The following is a 25,812-nucleotide window of genomic DNA, read 5'->3' as shown; positions in this document are numbered from 1 at the left end:
TGGCATTGCTGATACACTTATATATGGAGAGTCTGTTATATTTTGTGATTAAGCACTCTGCCAGGATATTTATAGTCACAGTTGACGCTGTGAATATTGCATTGGAACTACAGTCAGTCAACCAGATTTGATCTCTGACAGGTGAAAACCCTCTGAGAAGATGACTATGTCAGCTGGTTTCCTATTTATGTATAGCTTTGGTTGCCCATAGTGTTGCAAGTTGACCTGAGGATCCTCCAAACTTCCCTATCTTATAAACAAAAACTAGAAGCATCATATGAGTGTGACTAAAAGGAATAATCAGGCATGGAAACCACAGTTTATATAAGAGGACATAATGTATATAGACAACCGTATAGCTATAGGAGATTTCTGCTGTGGATAGTATTGAAAACCAGTCATTTTGATGACAGAATATGTAGAACCTGAAATATTATTCAAAAATTAGTTAATGTAAGTTCTATTAGACAGGGAATAATACAGTATTGAATGCTTACCTGCACAGCTGCAAATAACCCACACCAAAAATGCAAGATAAAATAGATACCAATTGGAGGCAGCTAGTGTCTGAATACACACTGGAATCAGGAAGACCTGAGCTCAAATCTGACCTCACTTACTAGCTATGAAATCTTGGTCAAGCCACTTTATCTCTGTTTGTCTCATTTTCCTCAACGGTAAAATGAGGATAATAATTCGTACCCATCTCCCAGAGTTGTGATAAGGATAAAATGAGATAATATTTGCAAAGCACTTAGCACAGTGCCTGGCACACATAGTAAGTGCTATATAAATGCTTGCAATGATGATGATGATAGTGATAAAAACTATGAAAATGATGATGACTATTACTGGAAATAAGTTGGGAAGGGAGAGAACAGGACCAGAAAATGCCATTAAAGAACAGGCAATATGTTCCATCAGTAATCATATGCCCAAAAGAGGGGGGGAAAAAGGAGCCATTTTTGTCAGGATGACCAAAAACATCACACTCATAGGACAGGGTTAGGTCCACGTAAAGGTCACTACTGCCTAGGGATACAGGGGAATCAGGGGATTTCAATGAACCCCCACCATGTGTTGGTATGTACTTCACTGGGCTGAAAGTACTAAAGACATCATATTGCATACACAAGCACCAAAACTCTCAAGTAATAGCACTCAAGGCTTTAAAAAGAACCAGGTGGCCAGCTACTCAGCCACCCAACCAGAAGGAGAATGCTATTACCTTCTAAGCTCCTCTGAAGAGGACATATGGAGATACAGAACTTTAATGAAGACTGATTTTTCAGCCAGAACAAGTGTGCCTCCCAAGTAGTTTTTTATCCCATGTGGTTATTTCCCCACTGAAGCCAACTCATGAGAGAAGTACATATAAAGCTGTGGCATTAGGAAGGGTGGCAGGGTCTATGCAAGTCTGTTTCCTACTCTAACACAAGATAAATACATCAGTCTTCACTGCTTATGAAAAACTAAGTAGATAAGGCCAAGATAAATGTCAATTAAATTCATTCAAATGTGTCTTCGGCATCCAACATTCAATGAAATGTTTTTGGATATTTTAACACGTCAATCAGAGGCAGTGAATGAATTAAAAATCTGAGAAACTACTGTACATGTTTTGTCATTTGGGGACGTTTAAGGGAAACCATTAGTACATTTAACATGGGGTTGCAACCCACAGTTTAAGAAGTGCTGAAGGTTACTAGCTGAGTGTCTTTAGGCAAGTCACTTAACCCCAACTGCCCTCGAAAAGGCAAAAAAAACAAAAAACAAAAAAAGAAGGGCTGAAGGGGTTGCAAGTGGAAAAAGTTTAAGAAGCCCGGGTCTATTATACGTCTCAGAAATTCATAGGATTATACAATTAGAGCTGGAAAAGACATTATCATTTAGACTCTTACATTTGGCAGATGAGGAAAATGAGTCACAAAGAAGCTAAATTTCTTTCTCTAAGATCACACAAATATTAAGGAACAGAATTTGAACCCAGGTCTTCTTACTCTAAATTCTGTGTTCTTTCCACATCAGGTCTGGATGGGCACTTCTGCCAAAGCAGGTGCTAATGCTAAAACTTCCATTTAAGGAGGGAGCCCAGGACAGCCATCTCTTCATTTCCCACCAACAACATTCCTTTGACTTTCCACCATGGCCCTAGAAACCATCATCTTGCAAGATCAATTAGCTTTTATCCTCACACCTAGAGGGCAGAGCAATAGCTGCAAAACCTCCATTTAAGGAGGGGCACAGGACAGCCATGTCAACATTTCTCCCCCTTTCACTTACCATCTGATTGTACTCCTTTGACTTCTCCACCATGTCTCCATATCCATGTGCTTTCTCCCCACACCATTTTCAACTTCCTTTTCTATTTTGTTTTGCCCCATTATATGGCAAGTTCCTTGAGGGCGGGGACTATATTTTTCACATTTTATACTCCTAGCATAGTGCCTGGCACATAGCAAGTGATAGATAAACATCTATTTACTGACTAATATGAATATGACAGGGAATAAGGCCAACCAATTCATGATGAACCACCATACCATAGGTTCAGACTTTCTTAGAAGATGAAATTTATCAGAAAGACAGCAGGGTTTAATATAAGCTGAATGGCAGGAACTGGTATTTACATAAGCTATATGAGATTTGGAATATCAATTCTTACTGATTATCATTTCATGTCCAGATCCAACTGGATGCCCCCTAAAGTTCAATTTGGCAAGTATCATCACCACAAATAACTGGTCTAGAAAGCTGAGTGTCAGTGAAAAGATAAATGAATTCTGAATGGTCTTGGAACTCAAGGTCCTATGATTATGACAGTCTTCCAAAGAGAACCAATGACATTGATCTACAGAGTCACAAATATATATGGCCCTGGTAAATGAGTTTTATATATAAAGCCAGCCAGAACTAATGCCCCTAGAACCAGGTCACTGGTACAAATATAAGGCCAATATTCTTGGTAATGTCTGTTTCAAATTAAATATATTCCTATGTTCCTAGTATTAGAAGGAAGTACTGGCAAGGAGCCATGCCTGGACGAAGCATATCCTTATTCCCAGCAAAACTTTCCACAGCTGTGTAGGGATCAGAATCATCGGGATTATGCAAAGCCAGCCAAGCAACTATTAGTAAGAGCTAAAAAACTCATAATATTCCCCCTATGCAGGCCTAAAATTTGGTCTCTGATGAGTTGCTAGATGTAAAAATGTTGATATCCTTCAATCATATTATTTCCTTCTAATTGTGAATTGAAACTGTAAAATTTCACAGAGGGCCAAGAATCCATCAAACCTAGAATATGAAATGCCCAAAGGTAGGGATATTCAATTTAAGGGTCAGGATAAGACACATTACTAAGAGGAATTTCTCAGGCAACAGACTTAACTAGCCATGATTAGTGAGTGAGGAGGGTGAAGTGGTTCATGAAATTCGTATCTGAGGTTGGTTTACCACAACATGGACCAAAATAAATTAGGGGGGAGGGGGCACAGGAAAGAATTGGCTGGGATTTGGGCAAGGAATATATTCTATTAAGCTCCCCTTGCTCATGGATCTAAGTAGGTTAGTCTTCTGACTATTCTGTCCTTTGGAGGAACAAACAGGCAAAAAGTTCAAATACTCCACATTACTCTTTGGTTATACTTGAGGCCTACACAATTAGGTTCAGTTGGACCAGGCTGGGCTTGGTATATTCCAGACTACACTGCCCCCTGGTATCAATTACAGGATGACAGATTTAGAGCTGGAAGGGATATCAGATGTCATCTAGTACAACTTCCTCATTTTACACATGAAGAAACTGTGGCACATAAAGGTTAACTGACTTACCTAGGATCAAAACAGCTAGTAGGAGCAGTATCCAAACTTGGTTCTTCTTAACTCTTAGTATAGCACCTAGCTCCTTGCCATGAGACCTCTGTCTGGAATACTTTGCTACTGACTGGTGGGCACTGAGTAATGCTGCAAGGAACACAGCAGATCAGCTGGAAGTAAGACTTTATAAGGACTCACTTTCAGATTAATGCTGTATTTATCCAGTTTGTCTCATCCATAAGAAGTCTGGAAAAAATCTGCTAAAAATCATTCAACCTGGGTAAGTATATTGGGAAATAAATATTGGATCAAGTTTCTGATATCTCGATTCTTTCTAAGCCATTTAATTTTGTGGCTGATTGTTTCGGGTTTCCTTCAGTTCCTGGAGGAACTCCTCCATATTAGTGAATGAAACGCTATTCTTTGTGAGGTAGGACCCATTAGAGGGGTTCTCTCATCATACATGACACGAAAACGCCTACACTAGCTTAGATGGTGGAAAATTGGTGGGGGTAAAGATCCACAAAAACAATTATATTTGTATGAAAAACCCTGGGAGGTCCTCCCTTGGCCCAATATACTGATCTAGGAGATTTGCCCTAGAGTTTAGAGACTGTGGCCAACTCCATCTTCTGCCATTTGTTAATTTCCTGGAAAGCCTTAATGCTTTCTCTGGTGGCAAGTGTCTTTCTATTTGCCTCATTTGTTCCTAGAGTGCAATGCTCTAGGCATAGTCTCCTAATCTTCCACTAGAGTGCCACCATCTTGGCAAAAGGTGTGTGTTTTCAGAGTTCACAGTCTTAAAGAAGGGACTTGGGACAAGCTGATCATTACTGGATGATTAACAGGGCAGGTAGAGTTAATAAACCTAAATGAAAGGATTATGTCAAGGGAATAATGAGTTGTTCTGGAGATTAAAAAAAAAGTCCACAGGCTAAAAGCTAACAATCCAGAAAGGAAAAACTAACAACAAAAATTACTAATATCTAATATTAATTCAGATTTGCAATATTTATACTTACCTACCAAAATTCCCAAATTCAATGATCTTTCTACTCTACCATACCAATCCTCAAATCAAAGGAATTAGGAAGAGGAATATATGTGGTCAGCACCTTGGCACACTAATACATTGTCGATGGAGCTATAAATTGGTCCAGTCATTCTGTGAAGCAATTTGGAACTATGCTAGAAAGTTACCAAACTATACATACCTTTATATCTCAGCTATAGTACTATTAGGTCTTATGGTCCAAAGAAATCAAAGACATCTTGAAGGGATCTAAATGCACAAAAATATCTATAGTAGTTACTTTCACAGTAGCCCAGAGTTGAAACCTAAGGAAGTGCCAACCTAGTGAGGAAAAAGCTAAACAAATTGTAGTATATGAATGTACTAGGATATTATTGTGCTAGAAAAAATTATGCTATACTTATAATGCTATATCAATTCTATACCAAATTATCAAAGGTACATTTTACAGAATTTGACATAATAACAAAATTCATTTTGAAAAACAGCTAAAATATCAAGAGGAATAATACTTCTAGACCTCAAACTACATTATAAAGCAGTATTCATCAAAATCACATAGTACTGTTTAAAAAACAAGAGCTTGAGGGGCGGCCAGGTGGCTCAGCAAGTAAGAGCACGGGCTCCAGTGTCGGGATGACCTGGGGATCAAACCCGGGCTCAGATATTTAGCACCACACCCAGAAATAACTGGCCATGTGACCTTGAGCGAGTTACTTAGCCCTGATTGCTTAAAAAAAAAACAAAAACAAACAAGAGCTTGTCAATGGAACAGACTAGTATTTTTTTTTCTTTTTGGAGAGGGGAAGGCAGGGCAATTGGGGTTAAGTGACTTGCCCAAGGTCACACAGCTAATAAGTATTAAGTGTCTGAGGTTGGATTTGAACTAAGGTCCTCCTGACTCCAGGGCTAGTGCTCCATTCATTGAGCCACCTAGCTGCCCCTAGACTAGGAATTAAAAGAATCAGAAATAATGGAACTCAATAACCCAGTGTTCAACAACCGAGAAAACACAAATTATTTAGAAAAGAATTCCCTATCTGATAAAAACTACTGAGAGAACTGGAAAGCATTCTAGCAGAAATGAGGCTAAGATCAACATCTTGTATCATACAATACATTCACTTATACTATTAAACAATTAGAAATGAAGCAGATCACATTCTTCTCCCAGGTACAGATAGGAGATGTGTTCTTAAACAAAAGAAAGGGTTAATTATAAAAGATAACAGATAACTTTGACCCAAAGAAACTAGAAAGATTCTGCAAGAACAAAATTAATGTATCTAGAAGTGAAGTAGTGGAATGGGAAAATCTTTGTATCAAATTTTTCTAATAAAGGTTCAGTATCCAAGATATATAGAAACAATTAAAAGATACATTTATAAATCCAAAAGCCATTCCCCAATGATAAGAATATGAATAAACAGTTCTCAAAAGACTGGTAAACTATAAACAATCACATGAAAGAATACTCCAAATCACTAATAAGAGAAATCAAAACTATCCGGAGGTTTCACCTCACATATTGCAAATTGACAAATGTGACAAAATATGGGAATAATCAATATTGAAGGGTTATGGGAAGACAGATATACTATTAGTACTTTGCTGGTGTAGCAGTGAATCAATACAACCATTTTGGAAAGCAATTTGGATTTATGCAAATAAAATAGCTAAAATGCCTATGCCCTCTGACCTAGAGATTATATTACTAGGTTTCTATCTCAAGAAGGCCAGTGAAAAGAAGAAAGTTCCCATATATGCCAAGATATTTGTAACAGCACTTTTTGTCATAGCAAAGAACTTGAAACAAAGTAGACACTTATCAATTGTGGAATGGCTAAATAAATTGGGATATATGAATGTAATGGATTATTATGTTGTGAGAAATGATGGATATGATAACTACAGTGATGGAAAGACTACCTAAACTGATGCAAAGTGAAGTAAGCAGAGCCAAGAAGACAATATACACAAAGACTATAACAATGTAAATAAAAAGAACAACCTACCCCCAAAAAAAGTTGTGAATGTTGAAAATTATAAAGAATAAGCATGACTTCAAAGCAGATATGAGAAGACAATGCTATCCTACCCCTTTGCTGAGGGGAGAGGTTCACAAATATCATACATTAAACATATTTTCAGATATATTTGATGTATTGATTAGTTAGGCTGATTTTTCTCCTTTTTCTGGTCTTAAAAAAATATAATTTCAGGGCGGCCAGGTAGCACAACGAGTAAGAGCACCGGTTCCAGTGTCAGGATGACCTGGGGATTGAATCCGGGCTCCGACACTTAGCACCCACCCAGAAACACCTGGCTGTGTAACCTTGAGCAAGTTACTTAACCCCAATTGCTAAGGGGCAGCCAGGTGGCTCAGCGAGTAAGAGCACTGGCCCCAGCATCGGGATGACCTGGGGATCAAATCCGGGCTCAGATACTTAGCACCACACCCAGAAACAACTGGCCGTGTAACCTTGAGCAAGTTACTTAACCCCAACTGCTTTAAAAAATATATATATATAATAATATAATATATATAATAAATTAATATATATTAATTATATATTAATATAAATATATAATAATATAATATAATAATATAATATAAATATATATAATTTCGGGTGGCTAGGTGGTGCAGTAAATAGAGCACCAGCCCTGGAGTCAGGAGGACCTGAGTTCAAATCCTGCCTCAGACACTTGACACACTTACTAGCCGTGTGACTTTGAGCAAGTCACTTAACCCCAAATTGCCCTCCAAAAAAAAAAATCTTCGGGGGCAGCTAGGTGGCGCATGTGAATAGAGCACCAGCCCTGAAGTCAGGAAGACCTGAGTTCAAATCTAACCTCAGACACTTAACACAAAAACTAGCTGTGTGACCTTGGGCAAGTCACTTAACCCCAGTTGCCCTCCAAAAAAACCGAAAAAAATATATATTTATAATTTGGGGGCAGCTAGGTAGTACAGTAAATAGGCGGGTACACCTGCCCTGAAATCAGGAGGACCTGAGTTCAAATCTGGCCTCAGACCCTTGACACTTAACTAGCTGTTGCCTTGCCTTCCCATCTCCAAAAAAAAAATTTGTTATATGGGGTAGCATTCTAGGAGGGACATTGTTGAATACTATGGTGATGTGAAATACAAAATAAACCAATAAAAACTTACATAAAAAAATAGACAAAATGGGTAGTTACAAAAGAAACTGGGAAGATCTTTATGAATCTATGCAGAATGAAGCCATTAGAGCTAAGAGAACAATGTAGATGATGACAACATTACAGAGAAAAACAATTATGAAAGACTTTGGAAATCTGTTCAATAAAATGATAAATCATAGAGATAAGTACTTTAAAAATTATTTTTTAAGATTCTCATTTAGGAATTTTTATGCTACTAAAAAGCTGGTATCACAAGTGACTAAGAATTCTAAAACAGCTTAGTTAAATTTTTTTCAAATAGTAAGGGAACAATACACAGTGTAACAAAAGAACAATAAAGTAGTTCTTATGCCGAAATTTGTCCTAAGACCTTACACATATTGGGTGTTCAATAAATATTTGATGAAAAAATAGAAATATTGCCAGGCTTATCAAACTTAGAAAATTAAATCTTGGAAAATTGGGCTTACCGTAAGTGTTGTTGTGTTCTCATCATCTGACCACTGAATAAAAAAGAAAGAATAAAAGAAACAATTTGAATAAAGTGTTTGGCTTACAAAATACAGGACTGTTACCTCAAAATTATATCTGCAACTGAGATAACTTGTTCCTAGACACATCATCCAAAATATTTTTAGTTGAAATTTTTTCTACTTCCTCATTTCACTTCAAGTACTGATGTTAAATCACAGATAATAACACTAAAAATCTCTACTATTTCTATAGCAATTCATATTTATTATCTAGTTTATCAAAAAGTTATGAACTATCAATATAAGTTCAGAAATCATCCACATTACAGAAAAATGCTATTATTTTGTACTAACCTGTATTTCTTCTCCCTCATTGTCACTGTCTGGTTGAGAAGGTGTTGGTGGATCTTCCCTAGAGGATTAAACACATATATTAAGTGGGAAAAAAAAAAAGCTTTTGTTCATACCTGCTGAAGAGGTCACTGGCCTTGAGCTGAATGCACATAATTTGCCTAAAGTGGTGATTTTTTTCCTTTGATGGAATTATGGATGGAAAGCAGCACCAAGATGACTGGGAGAGAGTATACCAAGAACTGAACAGGATATGGAAGAATATTAATATTAGTTCCTGTCCTAGAATGATTTTATTTACTTTGTATCTATTTTGTACTTCCTTGTATGTACATGACTTCCTCCAACAAGATATAAGCTTCTTGAAGGCAAAGGCTATTTTGGTTTTATGGTCTTTGTTTTCCCAGAATTTATCACAGTGCCTAGCACACAGTAGGCACTTAACAAATACTTGTTGGATAAACTGAATGACATGATCCTACTCTAAAGAAATACTTTTTAAAATATATTTGTGTTCTAGTAGCAAAGTAAAGAATTAATATTATTAGCAATCAAATAAAAAGATATCTACTGAATACTAGCTACATGCAAGGCACTATGCTAGGCAGTGAGAAGGATCCAAAGACATAGTTTTTGATATTATAAAGGTCTCTCCTCATCTCTCTTCTCCCTTTCACTACCAAATTTCTACAGTGAGTAATCTATACTTACTATTACATACTTAATCCTTACCTCCAAGCAATCTGGATTCCATTTTTATCACTCTACTGAAATTCCTCTCTCAAAAGGTTTCCAATAACCTCCAAATTACTGAATAGAGATTTGATAATCTCTATTTTCTAGGGCTCTGAGGCACCAGCTCTCCTGGGTCCCCTCATACCATGATTTCTTTGTATTCTTCCTTGACTCTTCTTGCTCCTCCAGCTTCTTTATATGTCAGCTTTCCAAATCTTCATCCCTGAGCTATAAGCTCCTCCACCTAGAACTTATTAGACTCTCCCTTATCCCTACCCCACCTCAAGACTCTAGATATTAGAGTCTTTTCTATATTAAAGGTTTAAACTTAATACTTCAAAGTTCATTATGGATAATAATATTGCTGCCCTCAAGAAAGACAGAGGATCAGAATGCACAAAGCTATCTTCCCCTCCACTGTTTGGGACACCCCAGACATCAGGTTATGATAGTGGGATTGGGCTAAAAAACCAGCTCTGTGGGCGTTGAGGCCAGAACAAAAGAGCTATTCTGGCCCCGAAGTAGCCCAATCAACATGCTATTGTCACCAAATGGGATGACATGGCAAAGATCTTACACCATACTTTCTACAATAAGCACTGTGAGGTCCCTGAAAAGTACCCTGTGATGTTCACAGTACCCACTACCTCTCCCTGTTAATATAAGGTAATGGAAAAAAGATGTCACAGATCATGCTCAAGACCTTCAATATCCCAGCCACATATATTGCTATCCTCACTGTGCTGCCCTTATGTCTCTGGTCATACCACAGGTATTGTGATGCCCTACACCGTGCCCATCTGGAAAAATAATGCCCTTCCTCAAGCCACACTCCATCTAGATCTGGTTGGCCATGAACTGATAGAATACGTCATGAACATCCCGACAATGACAGGTTCTAGCATCTCTACCATGGGCAAGAAAGAAACTATGTGCACATCAAATAGGCTATGTCACACTACTCTAGACTTTGAGCAAAACATGATCATTGCTGCATCCAGCTCTTGTCTGGAAAAGAGCTATCAACCCATGAGAGTAAAATTATCACCATTAGCAAGGAGAGGTTCAAGTGGCCAGAACCTCTTTTCCAAACATCTTTCTTAGGTATGGAATCCTCTGGTATCCATGAAATTTTTTTTTAATTCAATCATGAAGTGTGAAATTGACATCTTTAAGGATCTGCATATATTCTGTCTGGATTTAAGGCTCTGTTCTGGCCTCCTTCTCTGTACTCCCAGCAGATATGGATCAACAAGGAGATGTGAATCAAAAGTATGATGAATCTGGGTCCTAAACTGTCCACTACAGATGCTTTTAAGTGGACTTTTTGTCTAAGAGTAGAATAGAATAGGAATGGGTAAGGGGAAAAGGGGGGTAAAGGGATAGAGAAAGAAAGAGATGAAATGTAATGGATTTGGTTTTTTTTTTTACACTTGACTCAGAATTTTAAAACTTGAAAAGTAAAGGTGATAAGCAATCTGAGTATGTTGGAGGCAAACATCCCCAAAATTCTATAGTGCATATTCAGCACCCTATCTATACATTTATTGTTGCTTTTTAATAGTCATTCCAAATGTTGTATAATAAATTGTCACAAGGAGAGCCTTGCCCCTAAAGAAGACTTCTCTGTTCTACAAAAGGAGCTAATTACACAAATCCCGATAAGGGAAAGGGAGGGAGAAAGGTAGCAATATTATATAAGTAAATTATGTAATCCTTACAAAAAAAAAGCTTTCTGAATCTTCCACCTTAGTGCTTTTTCCTTCCTTTTTTCTTTTAAAGTACTAGAGCCATAATGACATCCTTCCTTTCTCTCCTTATCCCTATAATATAGATGTGAGTGAAGACTTTCTATAGCTTCCCTGGAAGTTCAAGGAGATTGAAGCCAATATTTGGAGGAGAGAAAGAACTTTGTAACACTGACTTAATAGCAGCTGAAATGAAAGTGCACATGTTAAAGAAAAAATAAGGGATTCTTCCCTCTAATCTCTATGCTCTCTCCTTTTATGGAAATAAATTAGAATCCCTTCCAATAAAATCGATCCCTCAGTGTAGAAGCTGCCAGATCCTGGGTTATCCTGATTGTTTCCACAATATTCAAATTGTTTCTTCCTGGCTGCTTGTAATATTCTCTCCTTAATCTGGGAATTCCGGAACCTGGCTATAATATTCCTAGGAGTTTTCTTTTTGGGATCTTTTTCAGGAGGTGATCGGTGGATTCTTTCAACCTCTCTTTTGCCCTCTGGTACTAAAACATCAGGGCACTTTTCTTTGAGAACTTCCTGGAGGATGATTTCTAGGTTCTTACTTTGGTCATGGCTTTCAGGTAGTCCAACAACTTTTAAATTATCTCTCCTGGATCTATTTTCCAGGTTAGTGGTTTTTCCCATGAGATATTTCACATTGCCTTCTATTCTTTCATTTGTTTGGATCTGTTTAACAGCATCTTGATTTCTCATAAAGTCATTAGCTTCCATTTGCTCCTATCTAATTCTGAAGCAATGATTCTCCTCAGTGAGCTTTTGAGATTCTTTTTCCATCTGGCAAATTCGACTTTTTAAGGCATTCTTCTCCTCATTGTCTTTTTGAGCCTCCTTTGTCATTTGAGTCAGTCTGTTTTTTAAGGTATAATTTTCTTCAATCAGGCTGTTGACTCTCATTTCATAATTTTCTTGCATTGTTCTCATTTCTCTTCCCAATTTTTCCTCCACTTCTCTTATCTGCTTCTTAAGTTCCTCTATGGCCTGTAACCAGCTTGTATTTTCCTTTGAAGCTTTTGGTGCAGGAGTTCTGACTTCACTGTTTTCCTCCTGTTCCATGCCTTGCTCCTTCTTATCCCCAAAATAGGAGTGTAATGTTGGAATCTTCTGTCTGCTTTGTTTCCTTTGTCTGCTCATTTTGCCACTCAAATTATTTGACTTTTGGGCTTTTTGCCACAGTAGGACTCTGCCACCAGACAGGGGAGCTTTCGTCCCAAATACTGGGGTTTTCTCAGCTGCCGGAGGTATTAGATGGGTGCCCTCTCTGACGCTCTGGCAAGCTGGACATACGCCCCAGGACCTCCACCCTAGACTGCAATCCAGATCCAAGCAGGTTAAAGCAAGAGCGATTACCCCTCAGACTGGTGCTTGGACCCCTACACTCTGCAGGCCAGGAGCTGAAGCCACCACGTGGCACTGGCAGGCTGTGCTGGCCTCTCAGCGGTTTCTCGCCCCGGGGGTAAAAGTCACGCACTCCCACTTACTGGATCCCAAAGTCCAGACTGCACTGGCCTCTCACCTTGTCCTTCGCATCTATGTATTGATAAATCTGGAAACGGCCACAGCTGCTGCTGATCTGGAGTCCCTCTGGCTGGCGGCTGGTCAGGCCCGCCCTGAGGCTAAAGCCTCAGCTCCCAGAGCGCTGTGCTGGCCGATTCCTGCAGGCCTGCTGGGCTGTCCTCAGCGGGAGGTTAGCTTCTCTGTGTCATTTTGTGGGTTCTGCAGCTCCAAAGTTTTTTTAGAGTCCCCTTTTTACATGGATCGGGGAGGGTGGAAGCCAGAGCCCCGGGAAGGTCGTGCTTTTACTCCGCCATCTTGGCTCCGCCCCCCTTCCAATAAAATCAAAGGCAAAACAAGAATGTCCTTTGTCACCATTTCTATTTGACATATTACTAGAAATGCTGGCTATAGCAATAAAACAAGAAAAAGAAACTGAGGCAATAAACATAGATAAACAAGAAATACTAAAAGAACTTTACAGATTAAGTTATAAAATCAGGACCATAACCTTGGCAATCTTGCAGGATATAAAATAAATCCACACAAATCATCAGCATTTCTATATAATACTAATAAAACCCAACAAGAAGAGGCAGAAAGAATAGAGACAGACATTTTACATTTCCATTTACTATTATTACAAAATACAAAAAATACTTAGCAGTCTACCTTCCAAAATACAAACAAGAACTATAGAAATATAATTTCAAACCACTGTTTACAGAAAGACAGATTTAATTTTAATAATATTAATTTTTCATAGATAAGTTAATATAATAAAAATGAAAATACTAACTAAATTAATTTTTTTATTCAATGCCATACCAAAGTACCAAAGGATTACTCTAAAGAACTATAAAAAAAATAAGGAAATCATATGGAGGCAAAAAAGGTCAAGATTCTCAAGGGAAATTAAAAAAAAAAAACAGTTGCAACAAAGGAAAGCAGCATCAGTATCAGATCACAGACTATATAAAAAGCAGTAATTATTAAAACAGTTTGATGCTGGTTAAAAAAATAGAGAGATCAACCTGTGGATCAGGTTGAGTGCCCAATAAACAGGAGAAAATGTATTTAGTGCTGTAGTATTTAACAAATACAAAGAAACCAGATACTGGCATAAGAACTCACTAGTTAATAAAAACTAAACAGCATTATGGAAGAAATTAGAATTAGTCAAATCAAAATCTCCCACCTCATATAAAGACAAGCTTTAAAAAGGTATGTGACCTAGATATACCAGGTTAGATAATAAGCAAATTAGAAAAACATGAAAAATACTACTTATCAGATCTATAAATAGGAGTAAAGCTCACAACTCAATAAGGGATAGAGAGGATCCTAGAAGGGAAAATGGATAGTTTAGTATATAAAATTTAAAAGGTTTTGCACAAATCCAATGAATCTAGGTTAAAAAGGGAAATGAATTACTAGGAAAAAAATCTTGCAGTTTCTTTGATACAGGTCTCATTTACAAAATTCAAGGAAAGGATTTAAATTTATAAGAATAAAAGCTATTCCCCAATTGATAAATGATTTAAGTATTTAAACAAGCAGTTCTCAAGGGAAGAAACACAGAGTCCCTGTAACTACACAGAAAAAAATTCTCCAAATGAGTACTAATTAGAGAAATGCAAATTAAAGTAATTTTAAGATCCCACCTCACATCAGATGGCATCAGATTGGCAAAAATTAAATTAAAGGAAAATGATCAATGTTGAAGCATCTATGAGAAAACAGGCACTTTGAAGCATTATTGGTGGACCTAAAAGATAGGTCCAACTATTCTGAAATACAACTGACCAAGTCATGGCATTGCAAAGACCATACGCAAAAGATAGTAAAAGAATATGAAAAGGCCTTTATGTACAAAAATATATACAGCAACTCTTTTTAGTGGTGGCAAAAAAAACTTGAAACTAAAGAGATGCTCATCAATTAAGGAATGGCTGGAGAAGTTGTAGTAGCTAAATGTGACAGAATACTATTATGATTTAAGGAATGAGGAAATAAATTATTTTAAAAAGACAGACTAGTATGAAGTGATTCAGAGTAAAGTAAGCAGAATCAGATAAGCAATTTACACTATAACATCAATATTGTAGAAGTCAACAATTTTGAAGACTTTATAAACTGATGAAGAATAAAATCAGCAAAACCAGGAGAAAAAAATAATAACACTACAAAGACAAATAATTTTGAAAGCTGTAAAAGAATTATCATTGGGAGTCAAGATGGCGGAGCAGAAGCAGGACTTCCCTGTGGCTCTGGCTTCCACCTTCCCCAATCCATGTAAAAAGGGGACTCCAAACAAACTTTGGAGCTGCAGGACCCACAAAATGACACAGAGAAGCTAACCTCCTTCTGAGGAAAGCCTGGCAGGCCGGCAGCAAGCAGCCAGCACAGCCAAGCACAAGCCAGAGGTTTTAGCCACCGGCCAGAGGAACTCCAGATCAGCAGCAGCAGTGGCCCCTTCCAGATTTATCAACACATAGATGTGAAAAACAAAGTGAGAGGTCAGTGCAGTCTGGACTTTGGGACCCAGTAAGTGGGAGTGTGTGGCAAGAAGCCTCTGAGACTCTGGCATAGCCAGCCAGCACCATGTGGAAGCTTCAGCTCCTGGCCTGCAGAGTGTAGGGGGACCAAGCGACCAGTCTGAGGGGTAATCGCTCTTGCTTTAACCTGCTTGGATCTGGATTGCAATCTAGGGTGGAGGTCCTGGGGCGTATGTCCAGCTTGCCAGAGAGTATGGAGGCCTCAGAGAGGGCACCCATCTAATACCTCCAGCAGCTGAGAAAAACCCAGCATTTGGGATGAAAGCGCCCCTGTCTGGTGGCAGAGCCCTACTGTGGCAAAAAGTCCAAGGGTCAAGTGGCTGAGGGGTAAAATGACCAGGCAAAGGAAACAAAGCAGACAGAAGATTCCAACATTAGACTCCTATTTTGGGGACAAAAAGGAGCAAAGCATGGAACAGGAGGAAAACAGTGAAGTCAGAACTCCTGCACCAAAAGCTTCAAAGAAAAATACAAGCTGGTTACAGGCCATAGAGGAACTTAAGAAGCAGATAAGAGAAGTGGAGGAAAAATTGGGAAGAGAAAATGAGAACAATGCAAGAAAATTACGAAATGAAAGTCAACAGCCTGACTGAGGAAAATCACACCTTAAAAAATAGACTAACTCAAATGGCAAAAGAGGCTCAAAAAGGCAATGAGGAGAAGAATGCCTTAAAAAGCCAAATTTGCCAGATGGAAAAAGAATCTCAAAAGCTCACTCTCACTGAAGAGAATCATTCCTTCAGAATTAGACTGGAGCAAATGGAAGCTAATGACTTGATGAGAAATTAAGATGCTGTTAAACAGATCCAAACAAATAAAAGAATAGAAGGCAATGTGAAATATCTCATGGGGAAAACCACTGACCTGGAAAATAGATTCAGGAGAGATAATTTTAAAATTATTAGACTACCTGAAAGCCATGACCAAAGTAAGAACCTAGAAATCATCCTCCAGGAAGTTCTCAAAGAAAACTGCCCTGATGTTTTAGAACCAGAGGGCAAAAGAGAGGTTGAAAGAATCCACCGATCACCTCCTGAAAAAGATCCCAAAAAGAAAACTCCTAGGAATATTATAATCAGGTTCTGGAATTCCCAGATTAAGGAGAGAATATTACAAGCAGCCAGGAAGAAACAATTTGAATATTGTGGAAACAATCAGGATAACCCAGGATCTGGCAGCTTCTACACTGAGGGATCAAAGGGCTTGGAATATGATATTCCGGAGGGCAAAGGAGCTGAGATTAAAAGCAAGAGTCACCTACCCAGCAAAACTGAGTATCATGTTTCAGGGGAAAATATGGGCATTCAGTGGAATAGAGGACTTTCAAGCACTCTTGATGAAAAAACCAGTTGAACAGAAAATTTGACATTCAGATACAAGAAGCAAGAGAAGCATGAGAAGGTAAACAGGGAAAAGAAATCATAATGAACTTATCAAAGTTGAACTATTAACATTCCTATGTGGAAAAACAATAATTATAACTTATGAAACTTTTCTCAGTATGAAAATAGTTGAAGGGAATAGAAATATATATATGTCTATATATGAGGGTATATGGGCAAATGAATACATATGTGAACATGTGTGTATATATATATATATATATATTTACAGGTATACATTGAGGGCACAGGACCAATTTAATAGGAAGGGATGATACTTAAAAGGTGAAATTAAGAGGTGAGAGAGGAATATAATGAGAGGAGATGGGGAGAGACAGAATGGGGTAAACTATCTCATATAGAAGAGGCAAGGGAAAATAGTTACAATTGAGGGGAAGAATAGAAAGGCAAAAGAGAACGGGTCAACCTTATTCCCATTGAATTTGGCTTGAGGAGAGAATGAAATACACACTAAATAGGGTATCTCACCGTACAAGAGAGTAGGGGGGAAGGGGATGAGAGGGGGGATGATGAAGGAAGGGCAAGCTCGGGGGGAGGGAAGTTGGAAGCACCCACTTTTGAAAAGGGACAGGATCAAAGTAGAGAATAGAACAAGTGAGAGATGGGATAGGAGGGAGGGAAATAGTCAGTCGTTTACAATATATCTACTATGTTGTTTTGCATTAGCCACACATGTACAACCTATACTGAACTGCTTATCTTCCCAGCAAGGGTGGGTAACAAGGAGGAAGGGAATGAATTTGGAATTCAAAGTTTTAAAATCAAATGTTGATTGATATACATATATATATATATATATATATATATATATATAATTAATACTATTTTACATGTAATTGGGAAATAAGATATACAAGCACTGGGGCATAGAGATCCACCATGCCCTACTGGAAAAGTCGAAAGGGGTATGGGAGAAAATATGGGAGAGAGCAGATTGGAGGAGGGGATATCCTGTGGGACTGCTATTTTGGGGCAGTGGGCAGGGGAAAAACGGGGAGAAAATTTGTAACTCAAAATCTGGCAGAAATGAATGATGTAAATCAGAAGTTAATAAAGCATTTAAACATCGCAAAATAAAAAAGAATTATCATCAATACAATGACCATCCATCATCCCAGAAGACCAATGATAACACATACTATTCACCTCTTGATAGAGACGTTAAATATTTATGGTATAGAATGAGACATATATTTATGAACATGTATATGTATGTATGTACATATGTATTGAAAGAATATCACTATATGCAATATATAGACATATAAATATATGTCTACACGTGCACATATCTTTGTATACAGCCAATGAAGAAATTTGCTTAACTATGCATATGTGTTAGAATTTTTTTCTTTTATTGAATACAGTTGGAAAATAGGAAAGAAAGAAAATAGTTGTTAACTAAAAAAAATATTTTGAGAGGTTGGCACTACTAGGCCTGTATCCAAAGGAGATTAAAAAAAACCAACAACAACAATGGAAAAAGACCTATTTTCGAAAAAACATTATATGGTGGAAAAGAATTAGAAATTTAGGTGACATCCATCAACAAGTAGTGATATATGATTGTGATGGAATACTATTGTACTATAAGAAATGATGAGCAGGATGCTTCCAAAATAACCTGGAAAGACTTATATGAACAATACAAAGTGAAGTGAGCAGAACCAGAAGAACATTGTACACAGTAACAGTAACACTGCATGATGATCTACTATAAATGAGTTATGCTATTCTTAGCAATACAATGATACAAGACAATTCCAAAGGACTCATGATGAAAAGGAGGGGAGGGAAGGGAAGATAATTTGAAACTCAAAGAACTGGGGAACTGAATCTTGTAAACTAAAAGTAAATGAACAAATTAATAAAGACCAAAAAAAAAAGAAAGAAAGAAAAAAAACTTTACACATTAGGTATGTACTTTGGGTATATTATAATCTGGGTACAAAATACTAAATATCAATATAATATTTCACCATATAAAAACAAAACACATCTAGGGCAGCTAGGTGTTGCAGTGAATAGAGCACTGGCTCTGGAGTCAGGAGGAACTGAGTTCAAATCCATCCTCAGACACTTAACACAAAAACTAGCTGTGTGACCTTGGGCAAGTCACTTAATGCCAATCACCCTCCAAAAAAAAGCAAAAAAAAAAAAACCACATCAACAAAACTTACATTAAAAGGGGAAACAGGAAAAAAGAAAATCTTGGTTCCCAGAGTAGCCAGCTCCTGCTGGGCCCACCAGTCTACCTTTGGGTTGTGGGCATTAACAGGCTGAGGCAGGGGAAGGGAATGATCTGTGTATCGGCTATACCCAGAAGCTACCCAGTGATAGTAAAAACCTTAATTAAATATAATCCTCTAACTACCTTATACTTATTTGTAGCTAACTCTATATTACTAGTAACTGGGATTTTATTTTTCACGTATACAACTGAAATTTTTAACAGACACAGTTTCTATACCCTTCACATACCATCTGCTCTACCAAGATGTCATAGAGCCCACCAGACTTTAGGAGGCTATTCCCTCTTGCTTCACCCTCCACACACACCCATGCACCTCTATCCGACCTGTCCCTAAGGTACCCTAAGAACTCCCAGACTTTGCCATCTACCCTGTATCAGCAGCTAACACCTCCTATATGTGTTGTCTCCCCCAGTTAGAATGGAAGATCCTTGAGAGCAAGGACTTTTCCATTTATATTCTTGGCCCTTAACATGATGATTGGCACATAATAAGAGCTTAATAAATGCTTTTTTTTACTTCTTCATTTATTAGATAAATAATAACATAAAAACATAAATAAATCCTCAATTTTAATTCTTTTATTTGCCCTTTTAACTTAATAGTGATTGATACACAGAGTATAAATGTATGCCAAAACTTTATCTTATTATATAAGATTATCATAATGATAAGATAAATATTACTGAAATTTAAGTAAAATATTTTGGAGAACTATAGGAGGTGAAGGAAAAGTCAATTACTCCTAAGAAACTGACATAAAGGGCACTCTGGAGAGCTTATTTAGTAATAATCAACAATATTTTAAAATTATGAAACTACCATTAAATTAACTTCTGGAACACCTCATTTATGAAGTATTATCACTAATTAAAAGTTTGTATGATCCAAATAAATAAAGTTGTCCCAGAAGAGAATGTGAAAAAAAACTGTATTTTAACATATACCATACTAAAATTCTTAGTATAAGTGACTTTTTTTGTGTAAAAAAAAAAACTCTAAAATAATTTCTTACTTTAATTTTCAGTCTCTTTCTTTTAAAAGAAATCTATTATAAAGTTAGTACCTTTTCCAAGGGTTCTGGAAATTAAGGCTTCTTTCCAATATGCCTTCAACTTTGGCATGTTATTTTTTATGTTCATTTTATTTTTTGAGTCATTTTGTTTCCAAGCTTATAGCATAAATGTTATGCTTGAGAATAACACAATTAAACTTTTTTTTAAATTAAACTCTTTAAAAAAAGAACCCTATAAGTTAAAATTACCTGTCACCCTAATCCTACAGTTAAAGAACTTTTGCTATAATCATTTTCAAGTTGTCAAGAGTCTGAAGAGACTACACAGAAATACAACTACGATGTATATTCCCTTAAGGTCCATTCATCAAATATGTGGGGGAAAACCAATTTTATTTTAAATAATTAATTCTGAATATATTTCAAAGATATTAGAAACATTAGTATCAATCAAAATCAATAATTCTCCACTTTTCATCCTGCTTGTGCATGCCACATATCACAAAGGACCCAAAATAAGTAAGAAATGCTGGTAACATTTTCCCTTCAGAGGGGAGTGTAAGGAACAAAACTACAAATTACACAGTGGCCATACAATCTAAGGTCACACAGCCTGAAAGGATTTCAACAAATTCAGGTCGGTAAGGTACTAATAACCTCATTTTATAGAGAAACTGAACCAAGGTCACACAACTAATAATTAAGAAAGTAAAGGGTATAAACATACTGTTCAATGTAATAAAGGCTTATTATTGAAAGCTGTGCCTAAGAGGAAGAACAGAATACGGAAGAAGAAAAAACAGTTGCTAGAAAGAGAGAAGGGCAACAGAGATAGACAACAGTGATAGAGCAGTAACAAAGTTTAACTAAGTTAAATCTTGAAAGTAGACGTCAAGATTTATTTCTTTTTTAAGATTTAAAGATAACTTAAAAAGGCAAGTTCAGCTATACTTTACCTTCCTGAGACCACCAGAGTTCCATCATCAAGTAAATAATCCTTCACATTCTGAGGCAGTGGAAGAATGACACTTTAAAAAAAAGGGGGGGGGGAGGGAAGGCATCATTTAGAAAGACAAATAAAGTAAAATAAGCACTAGGTAAACAACACAAACTTTATTTGGAGGACTATCCATCCCTTTCACTTTTAATGAAGCAAAAAAACATTAAAGATACATATGAGAGCATTTTTAAACATCTAATATGAGAAATCTGAATATAAACATCTTTTGCCTCCACTATACTAGATTCTTCTAATTACAACTGCCCAAACTAGAATAAAACAAAATTATTTAAAGTAGTAATCCAGAAATAACAATACACTTGGGCACAATATTCATAACATGACTTAAAGAAATTAAGTACAATAGATATATTTGATACACAGCAGAAATAGCACAAGAGTGATCAATAATTCAATAACCTTACCAAAGAGTATAATGCCATTCACAGATAAAATGCGATAATTTGAAATACTTTCTTTGTAAATTCTAAAACACTACATAAATGTCAGTAATTATTATGCTGAATGAAGGAAAAAATCCATTACCTAGTGGACAGTCTGCTAGCAATGAGTCTTGAATTACTCAAAAAGTCCTAGGAAGAATGACTAAAACTAAGTGTTAAGAACAATAACAAAACAACTGCAACTACAAATAAGACATTCCCATCTCTCAGCTCTAGGCATTTTCTCTGGCTGTCCCCCATATCTGGAATGTTCTCACTCCTCATCTCTGCCTACTGAGTTCCCTGACTCTCTTTAAGTTCCAACTAAAATCTCATCTTATATGGGAAGCCTTTCCCAATCTTTCTGAATCCCAGTGCCTTCTCTCTTTTAATTATTTTATTTAATTATTCTGCGTATAACTTCTCTGTGCATTATTTGTTTGCTTGTGGTCATCACCATCACATTGTGAACTCCTTCAGGGCGGGTACTTCTCTTTTGCCTCTTTTTTTCTTAGCACAGGGCTTGGCAAATGATATGTACTTACTAAATACTGACTGACATCAACAATCTGTCACCAGGACCTTACCAAAATCTTACCAGCATATCACAATCTGTCCAAGCTTGCCTTATTGTAACTCTAATAGAAGGCATCAGACACCCATCAAAGAACGTCTGAATAAGTTAAGGCATATGAATGTGATGGAATACTATTCTACTATAAGAAATGATGAAGGGAGGGAGCTAGGTGACACAGTGAATAGAGCACCAGCCCTGGAGTCAGGAGGACCTGAGTTCAAATCCAGACTCAGACACTTAACACTTACTAAGTGTGTGACCTTGGGTAGTTTTTTGTGTTAAGTGTCTGAGACCAAATTTGAACTCAGGTCCTCTTGACTCCAGGGTGTTAGAGGAATGTAAATTTTTAAGATCTTCCCTGCCCCTAGGTTAAGTGCACCTGGAGCCTGTGGTGGGAGGCTTGTTTTTCAGGAGCGCCCACACCTTGCTGCTTTGTGATTGGGCAGTGGGTCAAGAGGATTGTTACATTCTCTGGCCCAGGAGAAGGCTAGATAATCCCTGATATGAGACTTTGTTTTGGAGCTCACTTTGAGAAGTGTTGTGTGATTTGACCAGATGAGACTCTGGGCAGCTGTTGAGAGCCCCCCAGCTTTGAAAACCCAGATGTTGATGCTTCCCTCTCTGGTAACTGTGATTTGATATGGATGTAATGGTTGGACAGTTTGGAAGCCTGTCTGCTTGATCTGTTTCTCTGTCTTGTAATTTCTGTCTGTATACTCTGAAGTTCGGGGTGCTGACCTTTTTCCCCTGAACTAGGTAAACAATATATGTTTGATTGATTAAAGTAAGCTTGTTAACCCATTTTGAGTTGCTTTCCTTCAGAAAAGCAGAACTAAGAACCTGTGTTGGCAGCCACCCTGGGGATGCTGGGGTGCTTGTTGCTACATGGGGCCAATATTCTATTCACTGCGCCAACTAGCCGCCCCTTATTAAATGTTATCTGATAAGATCTGACCCAACATTCTATTCTATTGAGACACTTTTGGATCCTGAGTCTTTCATTCAGTGTCAGTTATCCCACCTGGCTTGGTACCATCTTCAAATTTGTTAAGTCATGTATACCTTCAGTCAAGTTGCAGATAAAAACATCAAATGGCACAGGGTCAAGCACAAATCTCTCCAAATACTCCACAAAAGTTCTTCCAAGATTATATCAAACCATTACTAATTACAATGAATTAGTTCATTCAACTAGTCCAGTACCTATCTATCCCACATTACTTGAGGTCACAAGAATATAAAAGACTATCATATGCTTCATAAAAATCTAGATCATTTAAATATATATATATAGATATATATATATATATAGCATTCCCCTCATCTACCACTCTAGTCACCCCATCAATAAAAGAAAAGTTATTTATTCAGTGCCATACCAAAGTACCCCAAAATTGTTATATAGTTGGAAAAAATAATAAAATTCATCTGGAATGAAAAAGGTAAAAAAAAAAATCAAGGGAATTACTGAAAAAAAAATGTGAAGGAAAGTGGTCTGGCTGTATCAGATCTCAATCTGTATTATAAAGTGGCAATCAACAGAATTATCTGGTATTGGCTAAGAAATAGAGGGGTGGATCAGTGGAATAGATTAGATATACAATACACAGTAGTAAATGACCATAGTGATTGATAAACCCAAAAATACAAGCTTTGAGGACAAGAACTCATTTGACAAAAACTACTTGGAAAACTAGAAAACAATATGGCAGAAACTAGATATAGAACAACATCTTACACCATATACCAAGATAAGGTCAAAATGGGTACATGATTTAGACACAAAGGGTGATACCATAAGCAAATTAGGGAAGCATGGAATAGTTTATGTCAGATCTAGAGATAAGGAAAGAATCTGGGACCAAATAAGAGAATGCTGCAAGTGTAAAATGGATAATTTTTATTACATTAAATTTAAAACGGTTCATACAGAGGGCAGCTAGGTGGTACAGTGAGTAAAACGCCAGCCCTGGACTCAGGAGGACCCAAGTTCGGTTCCAGCCTCAGACACTCAACACCCACACACACAAAAACTAGCCGTGTAACCTTGGGCAAGTTACTTAACCCCAATTGCCCTCCAAAAAGGCAAAAAAAAAAAAAAAAACCAGATGGTACAAAGAAAACCAATGCAACCAATATTAGAAAGTAGAAAGCTAGGACACAATTTTCATAGCATGTATCACTGATAATGGCCTCACTTCTCAAATATGTAAAGAATTGAGTTAAAATTATAAAAATACAATTCATTCCCCAATTGATGAATGGTTAAAGGATATGAACAGGCAGTTTTCAGACAAAGAGATCAAAACTATCTATAGTTATGTGAAAAAAAGCTCTAAATCACTATTAATTAGAGAAAAGCACATTAAAACAAGTCTGAGGTACTACCTCACATCTATAAGATTACCTAATATGATAGAAAAGGAAAATGAGGCGGGGATGTATGAAAATCAGGACACTAATACACTATTGGTGGAGTTGGGAACTGATCCAATCATTCTGGAAATCAATTTGGAACTGTGATGAAAGAACTATAAAATTGTGCATACCCCTTGATCCAGCAATATCACCTTTAGGTCTGTATCCCAAAGAGATTTCTTAAAAAGGGAAAAAGACCTATTTGTACAAAAATATTTATAATAGTGGCCAAGAATTGGAAATTGAGGTGATTGCTGCCCATCAAGTGCTGAATAGCACAAGCTGTGGTATATGATTGTGATGGAATACTATTGTGCTACAAGAAATGATGAACAAGATGCTTTCAGAAAAACCTGGACTTAAATGAACTAATGCAAAATGAAGTGACTAGAACCAGGAAAATGATATACACAGTAACAGCAATACTGTACTACAATCAATTGTGAATGACTTAGATATTTTCAGCAATACAACAATCCAAGACAATTCCAAAGGACTCATAATGAAAATGCTATCCACCTCCAAAAAAAAAAAAAAACCCAAGGGCCTATAAAGGAAAACCAAAGCATTTTATTGGGGGGGGGGGGGTGTTGGTGCTTTCTTTTACAACATGACTAATATGGAAATATGTTTTGCATGACTGTACATGTATAACCTATATCAAATTGCTTTCCATCTCAAGGAGGATGGAAAGGATGGAGGAAGAGAATTTGGAACTCAAAATTTAAAAAGCAAATGCTAAAAATTGTTTTTATTTGTAAGTGTGGGGAAAAATAAAATTTTGTTCAAGAAAAAAAGGAAAGGATAAAGTTGTTCTTGTTGAAGATTTTTGTGAATAATTCTTCCTCTTCTAGATTAATTCACTAACCACAGAAGTAATTTAGCCTGTAATTTGAAGACTCCATACTATTTCCTTTTTTTGAAAATTGGTATACACACATACCCTTTTCCAGTCCTGTGGTAGGGCTCTGTCTCTTTTGCTAATTCATCCTTCATGTCCTTCTCTTTAAGTTTGGTATTCTCCAAAGCTCTTTCGTTGGCCTTTTTTATTCACAAATTGTGATGGGATTTACATGCCAAGCCTAGGAATTTTCAAGCATGAAGCTTCTTGATCAAGAGTAACACATTTAAGACTACTTAGAACCCAGAGCTCAAGTGCCATCTCCTTCAAGAGGCTTTATTCCCCCAGTTGTTAGTCTCCTCTCCATGACAGTGTGTTTATTTTGTATATATTCCATATTTACTTATCTGTGACTATGTATGCCAATAGAATGCAAGCTCCTTGTGGAATTGTTTCTATCTCCAGCCCT

At 37.0% G+C, this 25,812-nt stretch overlaps 1 protein-coding gene across 2 annotated transcripts in view; it reads right to left on the bottom strand.

The window, feature by feature from the left end:
* The window catches only part of LOC138175989 (translation initiation factor eIF2 assembly protein), a 115,228-nt gene that overhangs the window by 88,393 nt on the left and 1,023 nt on the right, over positions 1–25,812 (bottom strand). Inside the window, exons 2-4 of one of the 2 annotated variants that reach the window (XM_069106655.1) lie at positions 21,021–21,092; positions 8,848–8,905; positions 8,491–8,523 (exon numbers count right to left, since the gene is read on the bottom strand). In XM_069106655.1, coding sequence (XP_068962756.1) covers positions 8,491–8,523; positions 8,848–8,905; positions 21,021–21,092 — 163 coding nt within the window. The remainder of the gene's footprint in view (positions 1–8,490; positions 8,524–8,847; positions 8,906–21,020; positions 21,093–25,812) is intronic. The other variant, XM_069106656.1, reaches the window with a different exon arrangement.

This window comes from Petaurus breviceps, unplaced genomic scaffold (genome assembly GCF_028583685.1).
Source record: "Petaurus breviceps papuanus isolate PSGF00001 unplaced genomic scaffold, PetGlider_PUasm1.0 80, whole genome shotgun sequence".
NCBI lineage: Eukaryota > Metazoa > Chordata > Mammalia > Diprotodontia > Petauridae > Petaurus > Petaurus breviceps.
The sequence above is the reverse complement of the archived record's forward strand: the minus strand, read 5'-3'. Positions and strand labels throughout refer to the sequence as shown.